The sequence below is a fragment of the Camelus ferus genome, chromosome 3, assembly GCF_009834535.1.
Source record: "Camelus ferus isolate YT-003-E chromosome 3, BCGSAC_Cfer_1.0, whole genome shotgun sequence".
NCBI lineage: Eukaryota > Metazoa > Chordata > Mammalia > Artiodactyla > Camelidae > Camelus > Camelus ferus.
Genome location: NC_045698.1, coordinates 89378448 through 89397465, shown reverse-complemented (window position 1 = coordinate 89397465; position 19018 = coordinate 89378448). Strand labels below are relative to the sequence as shown.

General features: G+C 37.4%; 1 protein-coding gene and 1 non-coding gene across 2 annotated transcripts in view; both read right to left on the bottom strand.

Annotated features, from left to right (window-relative positions):
• SLC27A6 (solute carrier family 27 member 6) overlaps positions 1–19018 on the bottom strand; it is a 51189-nt gene that overhangs the window by 10885 nt on the left and 21286 nt on the right. Inside the window, exon 5 of the mRNA XM_006191460.3 lies at positions 4756–4950. Within this exon, the coding sequence (XP_006191522.2) occupies positions 4756–4950 (195 nt within the window). The remainder of the gene's footprint in view (positions 1–4755; positions 4951–19018) is intronic.
• On the bottom strand, positions 9719–9791 carry TRNAA-UGC. Its single transcript has one exon. It is a non-coding gene; the product is annotated as a tRNA-Ala (tRNA).

Below are 19018 nucleotides of genomic sequence, written 5' to 3'. Positions count from 1 at the left end.
TGCGAGCTTGCATCTTGCTGGTCTTTGTCTGTAACTGGGATAACAGGATATTGGCCACTTGCCTAATGACTGGTAAGAAGAAAGATTCCAGGAGTTCCAGAACTGCATTTATCATTTTAGCCAAACAAGAACAAGCCCCATTCATTACCTACTCTTCTCTCTCCTGTTTTAACATGCTTTATATTTTGAAATATTTGCCCAGCAACTGGTAACATCAGCTTTTATTTTATTTCCTTTAGATTAATTCAGCAACCATCGGCGTGGGTGAGATTCATCCCACACCAAATCACTCTGTTCAGTGTGCCTGTTGTCGGATATAGGGAACTTCATGGTCAGCAATTGGGCAATTTTATAATCAAATGAAATTTAAATCTATCTCTGCCATCTTCTAGAAGCAGCCTGGATCAGAGCATTGAGTCTCAGCCAGAGAGATTTTTATTCTTTCCCTGCCTTCAAGAGGTCCCACAAGGTTACAAAAATGGCTGTGTTAGGGTAACACAGATAAAAGCATAGATGCCACACTTCTAATATCCCCTAAATGTATATGTACACATACAGGCACGGATGGAGGCAGAGGAACACGTATACACGCTCACAGCACAGCGGCAGGGGGTCCCGCTCACAACAGTCTAGGCAAGCGGACCCCCAGACCGTGCAGCATGCACCTCTGTGGCCGTGCCCGCTGGCCCGCGGAGCTGCCACACGGACCTGTATGCCTCTGCACATTCAGATTTGTAAATTTAGAAGTTGGAAAGGGAACACAAAAATCATTTCCTCCATTAATACAGGAGAAGACTTTGAATCCCGAAGAGAGTGACTTGTCAAAGTCAAAAAAGTCAAGGAGGGGCAGAGCTGGGACTGCAGTCACTCAGCTTGACCTCCTGAGAGGCTGGAGATGGAAGTCAGCCACAGAGGCAGCCAACAAGATTTAAGTGATTGAGCCCCCGAAAGACTCCGGACACCAAGGCGAGGCGAGCTTCCCGAGCCAGCGCTACTCCATGTGCATGGCCACACATCAGCTCTGGGAGAAGGGTGCTGCCCTGGCTCCACAGAAGAGGATAACTAGGAGCCTTGCATTTGGTCCCATCCTGGATTCTACCCTCTTGCTTCTTCCCTCGGCTGATTTTAATCTGTATCCTTTAGATGTAATGAACACAAATATAACAGCTCTTAGTGAGTTTTGTGAGTCCTAGTGAGTATCAAACCTGAAGGTGGTCTTGGGGACTCCCACACTGTGAGTGACGTCAGAGCGAGGGTAGTCCTGTGTGGAGTGTTTCCTAGCCTCACAGCCGGCTAAATTTCCTCGTCCCTAAAAGATGCCTACTTAATGGACAAAGAAGTCCATAAAAATGTGAAGAAAAGGAGCCTTTTTATTAAGCCTCATACTTTACTTTGTATCTATGGTTTTACTACCATGAAAGATGAGAGAATTAGCACTTATACTCCACCCCTCCACCCAATCCCCATTTTTGTTAGTTATAATTATTTTTATATTGTCAGGATGTATACTTCCATCCCATCAATAAACATAATTCAGAGTCGTTCAATCCTCTATAGTTGATGAAATCAAACATTTTAACAAAGGCGATTTTTAACATTCTGCTTTATCTTCAGGTCAACCAGAAAATTTCATTCAGTAAATATAAAGAAGTATTACATTCCTGTAAATACATGGGAATTACATTCTCTGATTTCTTTAAAGTTTGAGAACAACTACTTATTGCCTTTATATTTGAAGAACAACTGTGTCAGAACTAAAATTCTTAGATGAAAACATTACTTTCCCTTTTTTTTTTGGCCTTGAGTGTATAGAGTTTGTTTTGAGAGACACCTGAGACATTTCCCAAGTTTACTCTACACTTTGCACATCCTATGCTTTTTCTGCTTTAACATATCCTTCTGACTCTTTAATTTACGTTCAGTAATTTCACCAGAATATATTTTCTGCTGATCGTCTGTTCCTTATTTCCCACCCCACCCTCATGGAACACAATGTACCCTTTTGTTGAAGATTTAAGTCTTTATTTTCATGAAGTTCTCTTCTATTAAGTTTCCAATAATTTTTTTTTCCTGCAGGACCATGAATTAGGCACATGTCAGATCACTGTCTATGTTTTGGAAATTTATCTTTGAAATTTATTTTACATTATTATTTGCTTATTCTTTACACTGTGTTTGTGGGAGCCCTTAATCCCATCAATGATCACAGTCTTGCTCTTTTTAATTCCTTCATTGTGGTTTCTCTCTCTGTAACATTTTCATTTTTCCCTTTTATTTTTTTCTTTGGGTTGAGTATGCCTACTTCCCTTTTGTTGATCTATGTTTTCCTTGCACTTTTCTTTCCTTTAAGCTCTTACTTTTAAAAAGAATATTATTGCAATTTTTTGAACCTATGGGAAATTATTTTTCTAAACATTTCCTGGCCATTTTGGGGGACTTATTATTTTGATTTACATCCACATTTTTTTTTTAGCTGCTTTTTATTTAGATTCATTTCTCCCTCTTTTTCAAGTTTAATTTCCTCCATGGATTTCATTTTTGTTCCTTGCCAATTACTATTTCTGGATGTAGAAAAAAAGAAGACAGTCCGCAACTTTTATCTGAATTTGTCTCTCAAATGCATTGTCATGAAATGTGTTATACTGTTTGCTTTGGGGGCATCTTTGGGACATACGTCCCTTCCGTTTCATGCATTTGAATAGTAAGCATAGCACACAAGGAGGACATTTAAGTCACAGGAACTCTCTGTTGCTGCCTCATCTTTTTCTTTCCCTTCTAACATCCTGTCCCCGTTTAGAGGCTGATTTCTCCCTGAGATGGTAAGTGTTAAGCCTACAATGGGTTTAAATTTTATATTTAACAATTTATCAAATCTCCCCACATACCTGTGAAACATTTATTGGTCCAACTTTTTCTGATTACCTTCTATGTAATGAAATAACATGCAAATTAAACAATAAAAGACTAGAATTCATATACTGAGTTTCTTTTTTTCATTTCCAAGCTGAAAAAAAATCCAAAATGAGCTGAAAACCAGAAGTTTTCCAAATAAATTGGAGGCAATCATGACTTCTTGCATTATGGACATAATTAGAGTCTAATAGAGAATTGAAGTCTTAAGAAAATTGTAAGGAAGTCAAGCCAGTAATATAAAATAGAAATCTTCATTGTACTCTTATTGCAGGGTTACTTTGGAACGACTCAACTTCACCTACAGGCTTTAACCTGAATACCAAATTTTTCATGGAACCAGTGCAAGGCATTGAGAAAATTAACTGTAAAGAATGTAAAATTCAGTAATATCAGCACTGACTTTCCTCAAATCAGTTTTGTTCAGAATGTGGATGCATTTCTGAGATGTTAACAAGACCATCAAAATCCCAAAGAATGTATTATAAAAGGAGTTTGCACCTTCTTTACTTTCAAACAGTATAGCCGTTTGTACCAGCTTTGTGTCTATTTCTTTACAAGAATGAAATTTTTATCTACTTTGGTATTCCTCGCTAAGTGTTTCTATTCTCTTCCTTTAACTTATGCTCCTGATCCTTTTCTTCCTTTTATTTTCTTTGAGTTTACTTTCATTTTTTAAATTAACTAATAGAAATGGAGATTTAGCTCACTAATTTTCAGCTATTCTTATCTGAGTCCACAAGTTTTGAAATGTAACATTTTCATTACGATACAGCTCAAATTTATTTTCCTATTTTTATTATGATTTTTTTCATTGGCTCATGGAAATTTAGAGATTTTTATTTCCAGATATATAGGATATAACCTAGCAGTCATTTAGAGCATTTGTTTCTGTCTTAATTAAACGGCTGTCAAAGAACAGTGCCCGTGTATATCCAGTCCTTTGAAATTTGCTGGAATTCCCTAAGTGGCCCTGTAATCCTCGGGAATGTTTCATAAATGCCTGAAAAACTGGATAGTCTGCAGGTTTTAAATGCAGTGTCCTACATATGATCATTAGTTCAAGTAGTTTATTTACTGTATTATTCAAATATGCTATATCATTGAAAAAAATTTATTTTGCTTGTTCTACCAAATACTGAAGGAGCTATAATAAAATACCCTGCTGTGAGCCTGGGTTTGTTTGCTTATGTTCCTTTGAAATTATTACATAAATTTTACTATACAAATCTTGAGACTGTGTTCTTTACTTTCACTTTTACTCTTTAAAAATACTATTTTTGAGTATAAATTCTATTTTGATAATTATTTTCACCAAGCCAGTTGAAGATATCTGTCCACTATCTGCTGTCTTTCACGGCTGCTATTGAGAAATCAGCTATCTTTTACTACTAAGAAGGTGATTTTTTTTTGGATGCTTTTAAAATTTTAGTGATTATCTTGACATAGTTTTTAAAGGAACCATATGTTAGAAGCCTACACATAATTTTAGTGGTGTAAAAATGAAAGGTAAGTAAAGTAGTGGATTGAAAATACTCAAGGAAAATGGAAAGAGTCAAATTAATACACACCAGGACCTACACTTGCTGTTTATACATTGTATACTTAAATTTGAAAACCGAACAAAAGAATTAGGTATCATTATTCCCGTTTTACAGAAGGAAAACATGGGAGATACTTGAGGTTTTCACACTCTCTGACACCACAGTTCACCCAGAGGCCACTATGTTATTTATAAAAGTTCTCAATTTAAAGAAGTGATAACATTCACCATAATTTACAAGCACAAAGTCTAGAGGAGAGGTTAGCTGACCTCTATTTTCGTAAAGAAAATATTGTACATACTTTGTAAAGGAAATTCGTTCTCCCGACTGCTCCAATTTTCCCGGTGTGATTCATGAAATAAATGTTTCCTTCAGTAGCTCCATAAAGCTCACACATCTTAATATTTCCAAATCGGTCTAAAAATTCTCTCCATACATCACTCCGTATGCCATTTCCAATTGCCAAACGCACCCGGTGATCCTTTTCTCCTTCTCTCTGTTAGAAGAAAAGATTTTACTTGTATTTTATTAATTCTAGTTGCCAATTTTTTTTCATTACTATTACATATACGGCAGATATCCAGAAGTAAGTTGCATATGTGCAATAATGGACAGGAAATAAAAAAAATATGTAAGTCAGCTGCAGAACTGTGTCTAAAGCTCATGAAACTAACACTGGACCAGAGTAATAAAGCTTTTATTTTCCTGTATCTGGCAAAATAGCTTCCTAAATTCCAGATGACTTACTGAAGCCTTATTTTGGTAAAGATCACATAAGGAAGAGAATATATTTTGGGGAAAAAAGCATTCCTTTAAAAAATTTAACAATGCACTTGAGTTTGTGGTCTCAGCTCCATCCTTTATTACACATATAATTTTGACCCAGAGGCTGAATAAATACTCTGAATACCATTCTGATTCTCAGTTTGCTCATCTGCAAAAACTGATGACCATCCCTATCTCACTTGTACACTGCAGTATACAGTTAAGCCCATTGCTGAGCACATGGGAAACAATAAACTGAGGTCATCTACTCACCATAACATTGGGCTTGCAAATGTTACAACTATTTGTTACTATTATTTTTGAATGTACAATATTCTCATCTTTTAGAATTAAAGGACAAAATAGAACTATGTTTTATTCTGTATTTGATAAGCATGATGTTAATTAACATGAATTATATTCTAATGAAAAAGTAGAACCTCATACCTGTCAGAATGGCTATTATCAAAAAGACAAGAAATAACAAGTGCTAGTGAGGATGTGGAGAAAATGGAACCCTTGTGCACTGCTGGTGGGAATGCAAATTGGCGCAGCCACCATGGAAAACAGTTTAGAGGGCTCCTCAAGAAGTTAAAACTAGAACTATTATATGATCCAGTAATTCCACTCCTGGATAGTTATCTGAAGAAAACAGAAACACTAATTCTAAAAGATACACACACCCCATTTTTCACTGCAGCATTATTTACAGTAGCCTAGATATGGAAGCAACATAAATGTCCATCAATAGATGAATGAATAAAGAAAAGGTAGTATATATACATAATGCAATATTATTCATCCATAAAAAGAATGAAATCTTGCCTTTAGTGACACCATGCTTAGACCCTAAGGGCATTTTGCTAAGTGAAATAAGTCAGAAAAAGACAAATACTATATGATCTCACTTATATGTGGCATCTAAAAAAAAAAAAACCAACAACAAGAAAAACCCCAACCCTGAACACAGAACATATTGGTGGTTACCAGGGACAGGGTGGGGAATAGCCAAAAATGGGTGAAAAGGGTCATGAGGTACAAACTCCCAGTTACATAAATAAATAAGTCATGAGGATATAACATACAGCGTGGTGACTATGATCAACAATGCTGTACTGCATATTTGAAAGTTGTTAAGAGAGTAGAGTTGGCCCTCGAATAACCATAGGAATCAGGGGCAAGGACCCTCCACACAGCAGAAAATCTGTCTATAACTTACAGTTGACCCTCAGTATACCAAGTTCCACATCTGCGATTCAAAGAAGTATAGATCATGTAGTACTGTGATATTCACTATTAAAAAAAAATTTGTGTATAAGTGGATCCAAGCAGTTCAAACTTGTGTTCTTCAAGGGTCAACTGAAAATCTTAAAAATTCTCATCACAAGAAATCAAAGAAAATTTGCAGCTATGAATGGTGATGGTTATTAATTAGACTTATTTTGGTGATTAATTTGTAATATATACCAATATTGAATCACTATGTTGTACACCTGAAACTAATATAGTATTTTATGTCATTATACTTCAATAAAAATTAGAGTAAGACTATATTATCAGCTCAGTCATGGTAAACCATGATTCCCTCTGAAGGTACTTCCATCCTTACAAAAGTAATACAAAATAACAAGAAACAATAATAAATCAGCAATTACAATAGAGAAATCAATGCCCCTGATGTTAACAATTAGAAACAATCCAATACACACATTCTTTATCTCTACTCCATCTCAGTCTTAAAGGAAAGATTTTAATCTATTAACTCGCAAAAACAAAAAGAATGGGAATGAAAGGTGATTTTGGAATCCGAACAGCGTCTAGACAAAGAGGCATGTGACTAAGCAGAGTGGATAATTCCGAATATTAAGCCTGCAGTTGGGAGCACAACACCTGCTCCTGAGAGTATCAAGGAAGCATCAAAAGAATGAGGAAGGCAGAAGGCTTGGTTGGAAATTGGTTTAAGAAGCAGTGGCACCCCTAATACACACAATGCACGTGGGGGTTTCTGCCTTCTCAACACATTGGCCAAATACTGGAGACTCACTCTCTGGGGAAGTCCAACCAGACACCATTTCAGGTTGAAGAATCTACTGAAAACAGAAGAGTTAAAGGAAAGTCTGAATACTAAATGGTGAGACCTCAGAGCCAAAGTAATCTTTAGAGGAAGAAATGAGAATATTGTTCACCTTTGGTAGGACAATGACTGATTCTGGATGATATCCAGGAGGAATATTTTTTCTAAATAAATAAAATTGATTAAAAACACTTGAAGTACTGTTAAGTCATACTGAGAAATTTCAGCTATGATAGAGTGTTTGAGGTGAATTAGTCACAGGCATTTAGAAAGCAAAATTTTAAAAAGTCAATTGTTACCATGAATAAAATGTTAAACACAGCTATTATATTTTGAATACATTCTGTGTCAGCTATGAATAAAATGTATATGCTATAATTTTGATAATTGAAAAATTGATTATCAACATATTTTTAAATGATCATAATTATACTTGTGCCGCAGAGGAAACAAGAAATAAATATATGTGAATATATAAGTAGGAAGCCAGGTGGATGACAGTGAAAACTGAAAAATGAAGAAACACTAACATACGTATTTTAATGAGAAGTATGTAAGTAAATAATAACCTGAAATATCTTAAAATAATTAAAGATGCTGACCCCTAGAGACCAAGTATTGATAGAGGTGTGTGTGGGGGGGTAATGTTTATTTTGAGAGCACCATTTGATTTTTTTTAAACTATAAAGGTACTAAGTTAATAAAATAAAAATGAATTTAAAAAATAAAATAAGAGACAGTCAAGACTGTGGATACATTGGAATTAACACTCTGACTTGCTGTCTTCCTTAGGCCCACAGCAATGGGGTTCAAGGTAAATATCTCACAGAAGGAAGAAGAAACTTACTCAACCAGAGTAGCTCCTTCCAAGACAAAGGATTCTTTTCTACCACTAAATATAACCCTGAGCAGTTTTGTCCGGGTTCCCATCTCCTATGAGCATGTCCAGTACTGCCTGTCTGGCACGCAACTGGCTCCTGGATTTTCCACTGCCATTTCCCTATGTAAAACAACAGCACTACAAATCTTAGGGTTTACCCTGCTTGAACAGAGAACAGTCTTTTATATGGCATGACTCTTGGATACTTCTCAGGTCAGAGATGAGTTTTAGCAAGTATCATTATTTATAAAATGTGCTGGCATACTCTGGAAAACCAAGACGGTGGTTTACAAATCAAATTCCAGAGGCTTTAACCTGTGTGGGCTATAGCTATAAAAGCTTACTACATAAGAATAAGTATTCATCCAAAAATGATTCAACTAGTATAGAAAATAAAATGATCACAACTAGGATGGGGCTTTTACCTAGAAACATCAAATCCATTCATATAACTCTCAAGGTATCTTTATTCTGTTTTCCTCTCGAAAAAAAAAATAACCTAAAAGATCATGCTTTGAGAGTATGAGGAAAGATCAGCTGATTCATTATTCAGCATGTGGGGGAAAAGAGAATGTGTAGTTCTTCTGATGTTGGAATGCATGCACATCATAGAAACTTTGGAAAATACAAAAAAAAAAAAAAAAAGAAATAAAAATAATCTCTAATCCTGCTACATCAACATTATTATTTTATATATTCATACACACAAGAAGAGTAATAATCACACTCTGTGTAGAGCTATGTATTTTATTTTATAAACACTGTTCTAGGCTCTTAGATCCTATATTTCAAAAACACGAATTTACCTATTTTTATAATTATCAGATCATTATAACACTATTTACCAGTATCTATTTTTAGATAGCCACATTATTTTCAAATATTTACCCTTATAAGTAATACTAAGTGAATATCTTGTCTATAAATTTTTGCATCACATTAGCATGTGTTCCTGGAAGAAGCTAATAGTTGTAAATTTTTTTAGGACTTTGTTACCAAATTGTTGTATACAAAGGGCATCCTATTTACATCATATCTCCTCAATACACTAGAACTAAAGAATTTTGTTTAATTAAAAACTTCACTAATTTGATAAGCAATGTATTTTTATGTATTTACTTTGTTTTTCTTTGATTTTAGGCAAGTTGAATGCTTGTAATATGATGTATCAATAAGTTAACACTATTTTAATAGTATTTGTTTTAATTGATTTTTGTTTTTAATATTTTTATTCAGTGTGTTTATTTTTATAATTAACTATATTATTCCTTTCTCTTCTTAACATTTCTACCTATGACTAAAAATCTCCTTTTGCATCCCATAGCCAAAAAAATTGACAGATTATTTTGTTGTTTTCTTCTTTACATTTAACTACTATATTCCTCTAGAATTAACTCTGTGAGAAAGGCATAACTTTTAAAATTTCATATAATAATTTGTCTCATTTATGGCTAATTTAGACTTCATGAAAGCTTAATTTTATTTATTTACTTATTTGTTGGGGGGAGATAATTAGGTTTGTTTACTTATTTATTTACTTTTTAATGGAGGGACTGGAGATCGAATCCAGGACCTCGTGCATGCAAGGCATGCACTCTACCACTGAGCTACGCCCTCCCTGAAAGCTTTAATTTTAAATTTATTCATCTGTACTTATCCAAAGACTTACAAATAGAAGGTCCTAAAATTTTACAAACATCTTTAAGCTAATTCAGTAAGCACATGTACACAAATTACTTTTAAACAATTCTCTAAAATCTTCCTTTAAAAGATAACTGAGAATCCAAACACAAGCACTCCTAAAAGAATAAAATATGAATGATACAATTGACATAAGGGATATAAAGGGATATTTTACAGTTTACTGAGATATAATCTATGATTAAAATTATGCGCATGGAAATATATACATATGAAAATCATATTACTTCTTTCTATAATATTAATATAAAAATTATATAAAGTTTTGCAACAAAATCAAAAGATAATCAAAAGTTAGTTTTGGCATACACACACATACATATGCATATACATATATGGGGAAAGAGACAGAGAAAATTAATTAATTAGCTAATTAAAAGCTTTAAAAACTAGTTTTCACAGGAATGGAAATTTTACCTAATATATATATAAAATACACAGTAAGATATTATCATAAGGTTTAATCAAGGATTAGTAAACTATAGCCCGCAGGGTACAAATCCAGCCTAGTTTCTGTTTTTGTAAATAAAGCTTTATTAGAACACTGTCAACCCACTTAAATGAATTGTTTATCGTCGCTTTTGCAATACAGTGGCAGAATTAAGTAGCTGTGACAGAGACAGTATGATCCACAAAGCCTGATATGTACTAAAGTGGTGCTTTACAGAAAATCCTTGCTGATCTCTGCCCTAAATTATAAATAAAGTCTAAAAGGCAACAGCTTCTTCACATTAACACACATTATGCACCACCTGGTTAGCTGGAGAACGCACCAGTGCTACAAATACTGGTTCATTAAATTTCCTCATTCAGATTCTCACGTAAGGTCATTTTATGTTTCTTTCTTAAGAAGGGCTTCATTTCACAGGAAATAACTGGGATTTGGTTTTACTTATTAAGCAGGTGAAGAGCTGCTTCTGCACATTGATCATATTGGTAGGTGGGCAAAATATTGGTCAGATGAATCTTTGTAAAAAGGCTACCCAGCTATTGATGTGAAGCTCTTTTGGTGACCCTGAAAGAACGGAAGCCAAGGGAGGGCATCAGGCAGAGCCCAAAGAATTGACAATATTAACCAGGCACCAACCGGCACGGCAGACGGGGAGACTGGCAGGAGTCAAGGACAGCAGCCGAAGTGGTCCAGATGAAAGGTGATATGAGGGGGGAACCAGCTTATGGTCAGAGTACCAGAAAAGGAGGATCAGCAGAAAGACAAACATGAGGAAGAAAAGATCATCACGATTGGCAAAAGGAGCCTTAAAAAGTAACCCTGGAAAAAATGGGAATTGGGAGTAGGGTCTGAGGTTACTAGTTACATGTATGTCCATTTTGAAGTTCTTGTGAGTCAAGCAGTGCTTCATCCAAATACAACAAAATCTCCCTAATGCCCACCTACTTTAAAATCTCCTCTTGGTCTGTAAGTCCCCTCAAAAATTCTTTATAACAAATTCTTATTCCTTTTCATTCTTTCTGACTTTTGAGGTTACTACCTATATGTCACTGGACATCTAAGCTGTGTTGGGAATGGAATGAAGAGAGTAGGCATAAATACAGGTACCAGTAAATGAATGAATGAGTATATAACATCTACACACAGAGAAACACACAGAGTGGCAGAGACTAAGGAACAGAGAGAGACAAAGAGATGGAGAGTCAGAGAGAGCAGGAGAGACAGCAGGAAAGAGTGAAAGTGAAAGGAAGTGAGAGAGAACAGGAACAAAACAGAGAAACGGACAGAGTGAAACAGATGCACATAAACAGAGTGACATACGCAGCAGCTGAGAAGGACCCCCATGTGAGAGAAACACGGAGTTACTCAGAGATGCCGAAACTCACACACACTTAACGTAAGGATGCAAAGTGAGACCCGTTCACAGAGACAGAGATCCACATCACACACTGAGAGTGAGATACAGAGACAAAGATGCAGGCACAGAGATTCTCTCTACCCACTCCCCGCAGACACACACACACACACACACACATACACACACACACAGAAAGAAAGGCAGAAAGAAAGAAAGAAGGAAAGGAAGGAAGGGAGGGAGGGATAAACTAAACACAGATACACATGGAGACACATGAACATGGACACCCAGCTGCAGAGACAATGGCACTGAGATACACAGAAAGAGACACATGCAAATAAGCAGAACCAAAACCAAGGCAGAGAGAGACTGAGAAATCCAGAGTGCGGGACGGGAACCAAAAACACATTTTCAGTCAAATCAGGAGAAGCAACGGAGTGAATATGCTCTCGCCCCTATGTCCACATTGCAGTATTATCTCATTTTAATCAGGAAGGAAGGTGGGGGGGGGGGGAGAAATCAGCTTGCAAACCCTCAGAAGTTCCTGCTGTATTTCGCCAAGCACGCTTTCAGTAACGCGAAGCAATCAAAACCTGCGTGTCCACCTGCACACACACACAGAGTAAGTCCATTTCACAGTACACAGAAAGGACTTGTTTCATCCTCAGCCTTTCAAAATCCTGTTTGAAATTTAAGAGCGAATGTGCTGAATGAGTCAGAGCTTTTACTGTGGAGATCCTAGGGTCACGGATCTCAGGAGACCGACTTCCCTCTGGCTTTCTGCGCCACGTATCAAAATGATGCGCTTATACCAGTGAAGGAGCCACGTGAATTTATTTGCACCAAAGCTCTTGTTCCTTCAGAACGTCCTTTGGGAGCTGCTTCCCAACAGTGTCTGTTGAGTTGCTATATTCAAGGCAGTGAACTATAGTTACCTCCTACCCAGGCACAGATTTATTTGTTCATTTGCTGAAACAGGCAGGTCTCTAACAATGCTCCTTACAAACAAAGCCTCTTTCTTCCAGAACATGTGCTTAATCCTACTCAGAGAATCTATAACATACCCAGGCTGAATAGCCTCTTTAATGCCTGTGAAAAGTGAAACTCTGGAAGCTCTGCTTCAGTACAGGTAATTCTGTATCAACCTTGATTTCTCAGGAAACAGACTGGCTGCTGATAGAGGGAGAGACAAAAAAGAAACATCAATTCAAAGTGAAAACAAAGAGGCAAATCATTTCTGCCTTCAGGGCTGGATAACTCGCTGCTTAATGCACCAAAATATGGTCTAATTCCTGGAGGATCATCCAAACTATATAATAACACAAGCTAGGGATTATGATTCTTCCATCCTGACTCTATTTAGCCATAGACCTCTTCTTCCGAAAATCCACTGATAATTACACATGCACGTGTATCACACCCACACACCCCCTGTGATAAGAAGAAACACTACACATCCCAACAGTTTGCCTCCTTCACAGACACTTCAATATAATACACTGGAAAAATACAGGGAGCCAGCCCAGCGGGTATCACAGAAGAGAGACAAAGTAACCTGAACTGCAAACAGGATACCAGAGAATTGTGAGACAGGAAAAGAGGCACAAAATTGCAGAGTTGTATACCGAAGCAGGAAAGGAATGATGGGGGAGAGGGCGGGGGACTCTTGAGAAAGGACCTGAGAGGACTTAAAAGGAGAGGCCTGTGAGGCTAGGACAGTGCGGACTCCGCTACGCCTAGAAGTCTTCATCGAGTTGCCTTTCCAGTCTGGGTCGGGGCAGGCCACGGTTTCAGATGTGACGGTCACCAGTTCAGCAAACCATTTTAAGTCATAAATAGCAGCTAGGAGAGACCTCTGTGATCTCAAATGTTACTGCAGAAAGCAACCACATCGTGAGCTTATTTCAAACTCATTTCTTGGTTGTAACAGTAATGTAAACAGGATTACCATTTTCAGACCACTTACTTTGCAAGGGTGATCTCTACCCTGGCAGCTCTGGGCAGAGCCAGAAGTGGGAGGAGAGTGATGCTTCAGATCAGAGACACTGTGCCTTGCAGAGAAAGACCAGCTCCAAGTGTACTGCAAAACTTGGCTTTAACCCAAATGACTCTGTTAATCAACCTAAAAAAAATGCTGTGCAGACATAAAAGGGTGTTGATCTTCTCTGAAAACCCAGGAAAAGGGTCACCTGGGCCACAACTAGCACGAGTCACTCATTAATCTTCTGGAAAGTGCAGCAGACCATTAGCAAGAGACTTTCTGCTTGAGCTGGGGGCAGCAATGGCCTGACACCCTCCAAGTCACGAGGCCAACTTCGATTCATGCAGACTCTTTCATGGGACTCTGTCCTCTCCAGGAACTCTGACTTTCTGATTGAAACTGAGCTTCCCTTGCAGGTCTGGGACTAGGGGAAGACAGTGCTGGTCATGAACATGTAAGTACCCCAGCAACCGGTCTCATTACATCTGTTGTCTTATTTTTTTAAAAATAATTCAACAAATTTTTATTGAGCATCTCTGTGTTAGGCAGCATTCTTAGTACTGAGGATATAACTTTAGATAAAAAGATAAACTCTCTGCTTTCCTGGAACTATATAATCATCAGGAGTGAGGGAGATTGAAAGAGAATAAAGAAAAAAATTATCTATAAAATATGGAATGGAGTAATAAGTCCTAAGAAGGAAACAAAGCAGTGAAAGGAGACTAGGAGACAAACACTGTCATGAGTCTAACTCCATTCTCGATGTTTGACAGCTGACAGCTTTCAAGCCCCACCCCCGACTCCCCTTTCTTTCTCTGCCCTGTATCTGGGTAAGCTACTGAGAAGGCCCAGTGCTCCTTCCTCTGGCACCAACAGGAAATTCAAAGCACACTAGCAGCTCCGTGTGCACAAGACCCCTCACTTCAGTGCCACCCCCTTACCACAATAAAAGCTGAACCAGTCTCTTTCCCTGCTCTCGTAAGCCATTTTTGGACCTGCCTGGGACCCTGCCCTGTTCTCCCCAGAAAGCCTCATTATGTGAGTAAATAACTTGTTCAGATTCTCCTGATGCACGTGTGGCATCATCAGTCTCAACATCTGAGCTGAGACAGGAAGGGGGCAGGGCACAGCCATCCAAGGAATGCCACAGCAGTTAACACCAGAATGGTGAAAGATTCAACCCCCAGTAGGCCTTGAGGCTCAGGATGATGAGAGATTTAACTTCTAGCAGATCTTGAGCTTCATTATACGCCCACTGTAATATACTAACATGGTGAATAACACGCCCACAGGCGCCATGGCAATCCCAACACTAGCCACAAAAGGTCAAAGAGTGGGAAATGGCCAACTTCCTGGGAATCCCAGCCCTTTCCCCAGGCTACTTAGACTGGTCCTTCCACTTATTAGCATATGAAGCCACCGAGCCCATAAAACCCAGCAACGTGGCGCCTCGAGGGCGCCCCTCTCTCTCCCTCTTCGGAGACGTCCAGCACTCTGTCTATGGAGTGTGTACCTACTTTTAATCTGAGCACCCAACCCCCACACCTCGTGGCCTTTCTCTTGCCTTTCAATGTAGCTCTCTGAATAAATCTACCTTCACTCAACTGTGGCTCACTCTTGAATTCTTTCCTGCGAGAAGCGAAGGACCCACACTTAGCGGGGCATGTCCCAGGGGCTCAACCGAGACCTGGGACACAGCCTTCTCATGCCCCACATCCTAACATACCACACTTATAGTAACAACAGTATATAACCCAACAGGAAACAGGCCTAATATTTTCAGAGTTTCTGATTTTATATTTTTATTTCTAATTTCTGTGGTGCCAAGTTTATCATAAAATTGTTAATATGTTAATATTATTACAGTTTTATTTTAAAGTCATCATGATCTAAATTGACTTTTGCAATCAATGTCATGTGAGATTTATTAGCCAATTATGAGATTTATTAGCCAATTATTTTTTAACACCACAAAAATTACTCCAATTTTACAATGAAATTTGTGGAAAACATTACCACGTTCCATTTGAAAATAAAATACTTTCATTTGTAGTGGGCTCCCCAGTTTACAGTTTTTCACACATATCTCATAACTGGATGGTGAGAATCAAGGGTCAAATTAGAAGAAGTACAGATTGTTACCTCTTTTTATATAAAGACCAGAACTATGGCTCAAAGATAAGGGACCAGCAGAAATTCACACAGCAAGAGCTTGAAATCGAGCCTGCGTCTTTTGATTCCACAGCCAATACACTACCTGAGGACTTTTCACATAAAGCTACATGTGGTGGGAAATTTGACAAACAAGGGATGTGCGTATTCTAAACGGGAATGGCAGCGTGAAAAGTATAAGCAGATAGACAGAAAAAGATGTGTATATTTTACATGTACCACTCCCCATGAAATTTGAATCATTAAGCATTAAAATTTTATCACTTATTAAAAGCCTTTAATATACACACAGTTCTAAAACTTTCCAGACATTAATTCCCTCCTAATTCTACTAACATTTAGGTTGTTAATAACTATTTCTTATCTTAGTCCCTCATTTTTTCTATATTTGTAGTTTCTAAGCAAAAACAAAGGTTCTGCTTCGTTGTCAACTTTTCTAAATGCTTTCATATCTAATATCAGTATAGTAAACACACCTTGATTTATTTAAGAAAATAAAGGTTCTAAAAGACAGCTGATTTTCTCAACCGTGTAATAATATGTTTCAAATATTTAGAGAAAAGAAAGAATAAAAAAAAGTATAAATATCTGAAACAACTAGGTCTTAGACACAAAATGAATTGTTCTGAGTGCTGCAGAGAAGACAATGGTGATGGAACTAAATCAGAACATCAAAATAACAATTAAAACTCACATTCATTTAAAAACATGATTCCTTAGAGGTCTCTAAGTATGATGAGAAAAGTTTCCAAAGCTTAATGCTTTGAGAAACTGTATCTTTCACAAGATGTGGAATGGAGAAAACATAATGACAAAACACTTGAAATTACATAGAAACTAAGAAAACAAAAACATGTTCAATAGAACCTTTTTAATATACCCACTTTCAACAGGAAAAAAATAATAAATAGTAATGTACTGAATTTGGGACAAGTAATGCCAATCCCCTTAGCCTGTGACTGTTTTCAGACCCATTTAAAACATAACTAGTAAAATAAATACATAAGCTTCGGAGATCTAGGGTAAGTCAGCATCATTCAGTCTCCCCTGCTGGAAATTTTATTCTCTGGAACCACTGCATTGTTCTTCCCAACCACTCAGTCTAACTGGCAATGCCCCACTCCCACCACTCACAGGTCTCCATCACTTCAACCGGTGTTTTTTGTTTTTGTTTTTTTTATTCAAAATACCTGTCATTATCTGTAATCACTTTTCTGCACATGTTTGCTGGTGTATTTCCTCTCTCCTCAAACCAGAGTGGAAGTTACACGAGAAAAGGGGTTTTGTTTGTCTTGTGTGCCCCTGTATACCCACACCTACAATTTTACTTATATGAATGAACGACCGTCGCATATGATCCTATTCCCAGATAAATCCCTAGGTATGGTAGTTATTTAAATCAGATTAAATCCTGCAGCAGGATCCCCTAGAGGATCACTGATGTCTAGAGTTTAACCACATTCCTCACTGACTCATATTAAGTGCAGAATTAATATTAAGAAAATAGAGAACTAGACCCAATGAGAAAACGTATGATGGTCTTCAGTCAGGTAGAATATCTGGACGATTCGAGAGTGGGGGAAGAGCTGCTTTCCTAGCCGCAGAGGAAAAGGATAATTACCCCAACTCTATGAGCAATGGGAGCCAGTACCTTGGCTTTTTAAAAAAAAAAAAAAAGAACTGTGCTGCTGCCAGCAGTTTGGGGCACATCCAATGTTTATGCCAAGGGAATTTTTGTAACTGGAATTTTTAAAAAGAGAAAAAAGATGGGTTTGGGTGGGGGCTGGATAAGTGCTTCCAGCCACGGAAAGTCAACCCTAGGACGTTTTTATGCAACTACATATAAACACTCAATTCAGACTGTGCCTTCTGCCTGCAGGTAAGTCTCCTTTGGACTATGTTACTCACCCTGAGATTGCCAACAAATCTGAATACATTTAGAGAATATGTGGTTTTGCTTTCTTTAAAAGATTTATATGAAATAAATGTCAATAGGGCTTTAAGCCATGTCTTATGAGACATGCAATTCTAGTTTTTTGGAGGTGTGGACCATGTCACTTGTTGGCTCTGTGACCCTACGTGAACCCACTGCTATGCCGGCTGCACAGATGCTGCCACTTCCTCTGAGGGGAAGATCACTGACAGGGATGAATACTGGACAGCAAAAAAGCAAGGTCCCCTCGAAGGAGTAAGATGTCATCACAAAATAACATTCTCTTCTTCCCCGTCTTTAATGCCAAGGACCTGCTGGTACTTCTTCTGTGAGAAATCAAGAGGGGGTTAGGTAACAGTGCATCTCGGCTCAAAAGAAACATTACATTTTCTTTTGGGCAAAACTATATTTATTTCCCTTTCTCCTCCTCAACTTGTCTTCAGGTAAATGCTTAGAGATTATTTCATGAATAGTAGTCTTTCTTCAAAGAACTTTAGTTAAGAATTAAAATACTTAATCAACTAAAAGCAATCAGGAACTCGACTTTCAATTCTCAGTTCTCTCAAATCCTCTGCAACTAGTGTGTTGTCCAAATGTGAGTGCATTACAAATTCGGAGAGGTGAAAAGAATACTTCATTTCATTAAAAAAAAAAAAAAAAAGGAAAACACACCTTGAACAAAAATTTGTAGCAAATATGACAAACTATTAATCCCTTTATGATATGAAATGATAGCTCAAATGAATAAGAATACATTATGTGTCAAAGAGAAAAATGAGTAAAAAATCAGAAGAAATACTTTAAAAGGGAAATACACTAGAAAACGATCCCACTTTGCCAGTCATCTTAATAAAGAAATTAAAAATATGTTTGTTTCTACTCTACAGAATTATAGATAAACTAAATAATGTTTCCCATTTAAAAAAAAAAAAAAGACTTTTTTGTTCAAACAGAGTATTACTGAGAAGGCCAAACAAGTTGGGTTTCATGTACCAGATTTGAAAGGGTGGACTATTCTCCCTGTTCTCCATCCTTCATGGACTTTTGAAGAAACTTAAAGGAGTGTCCAGTTCTCTATGAGGCACATTGGAAGTCCACTATTTTAACACCACTCAGTACCAATAAGCTACGGTGCAATGGGCACCCCCCCCCCCCCACATGGTCAGCGAGGTTCTAAATCACATCAGCCACTTCGAACAGCAAGCTGGAAACACGCCATACAAATCAGCAAAACAGCTATATCCTTTGAT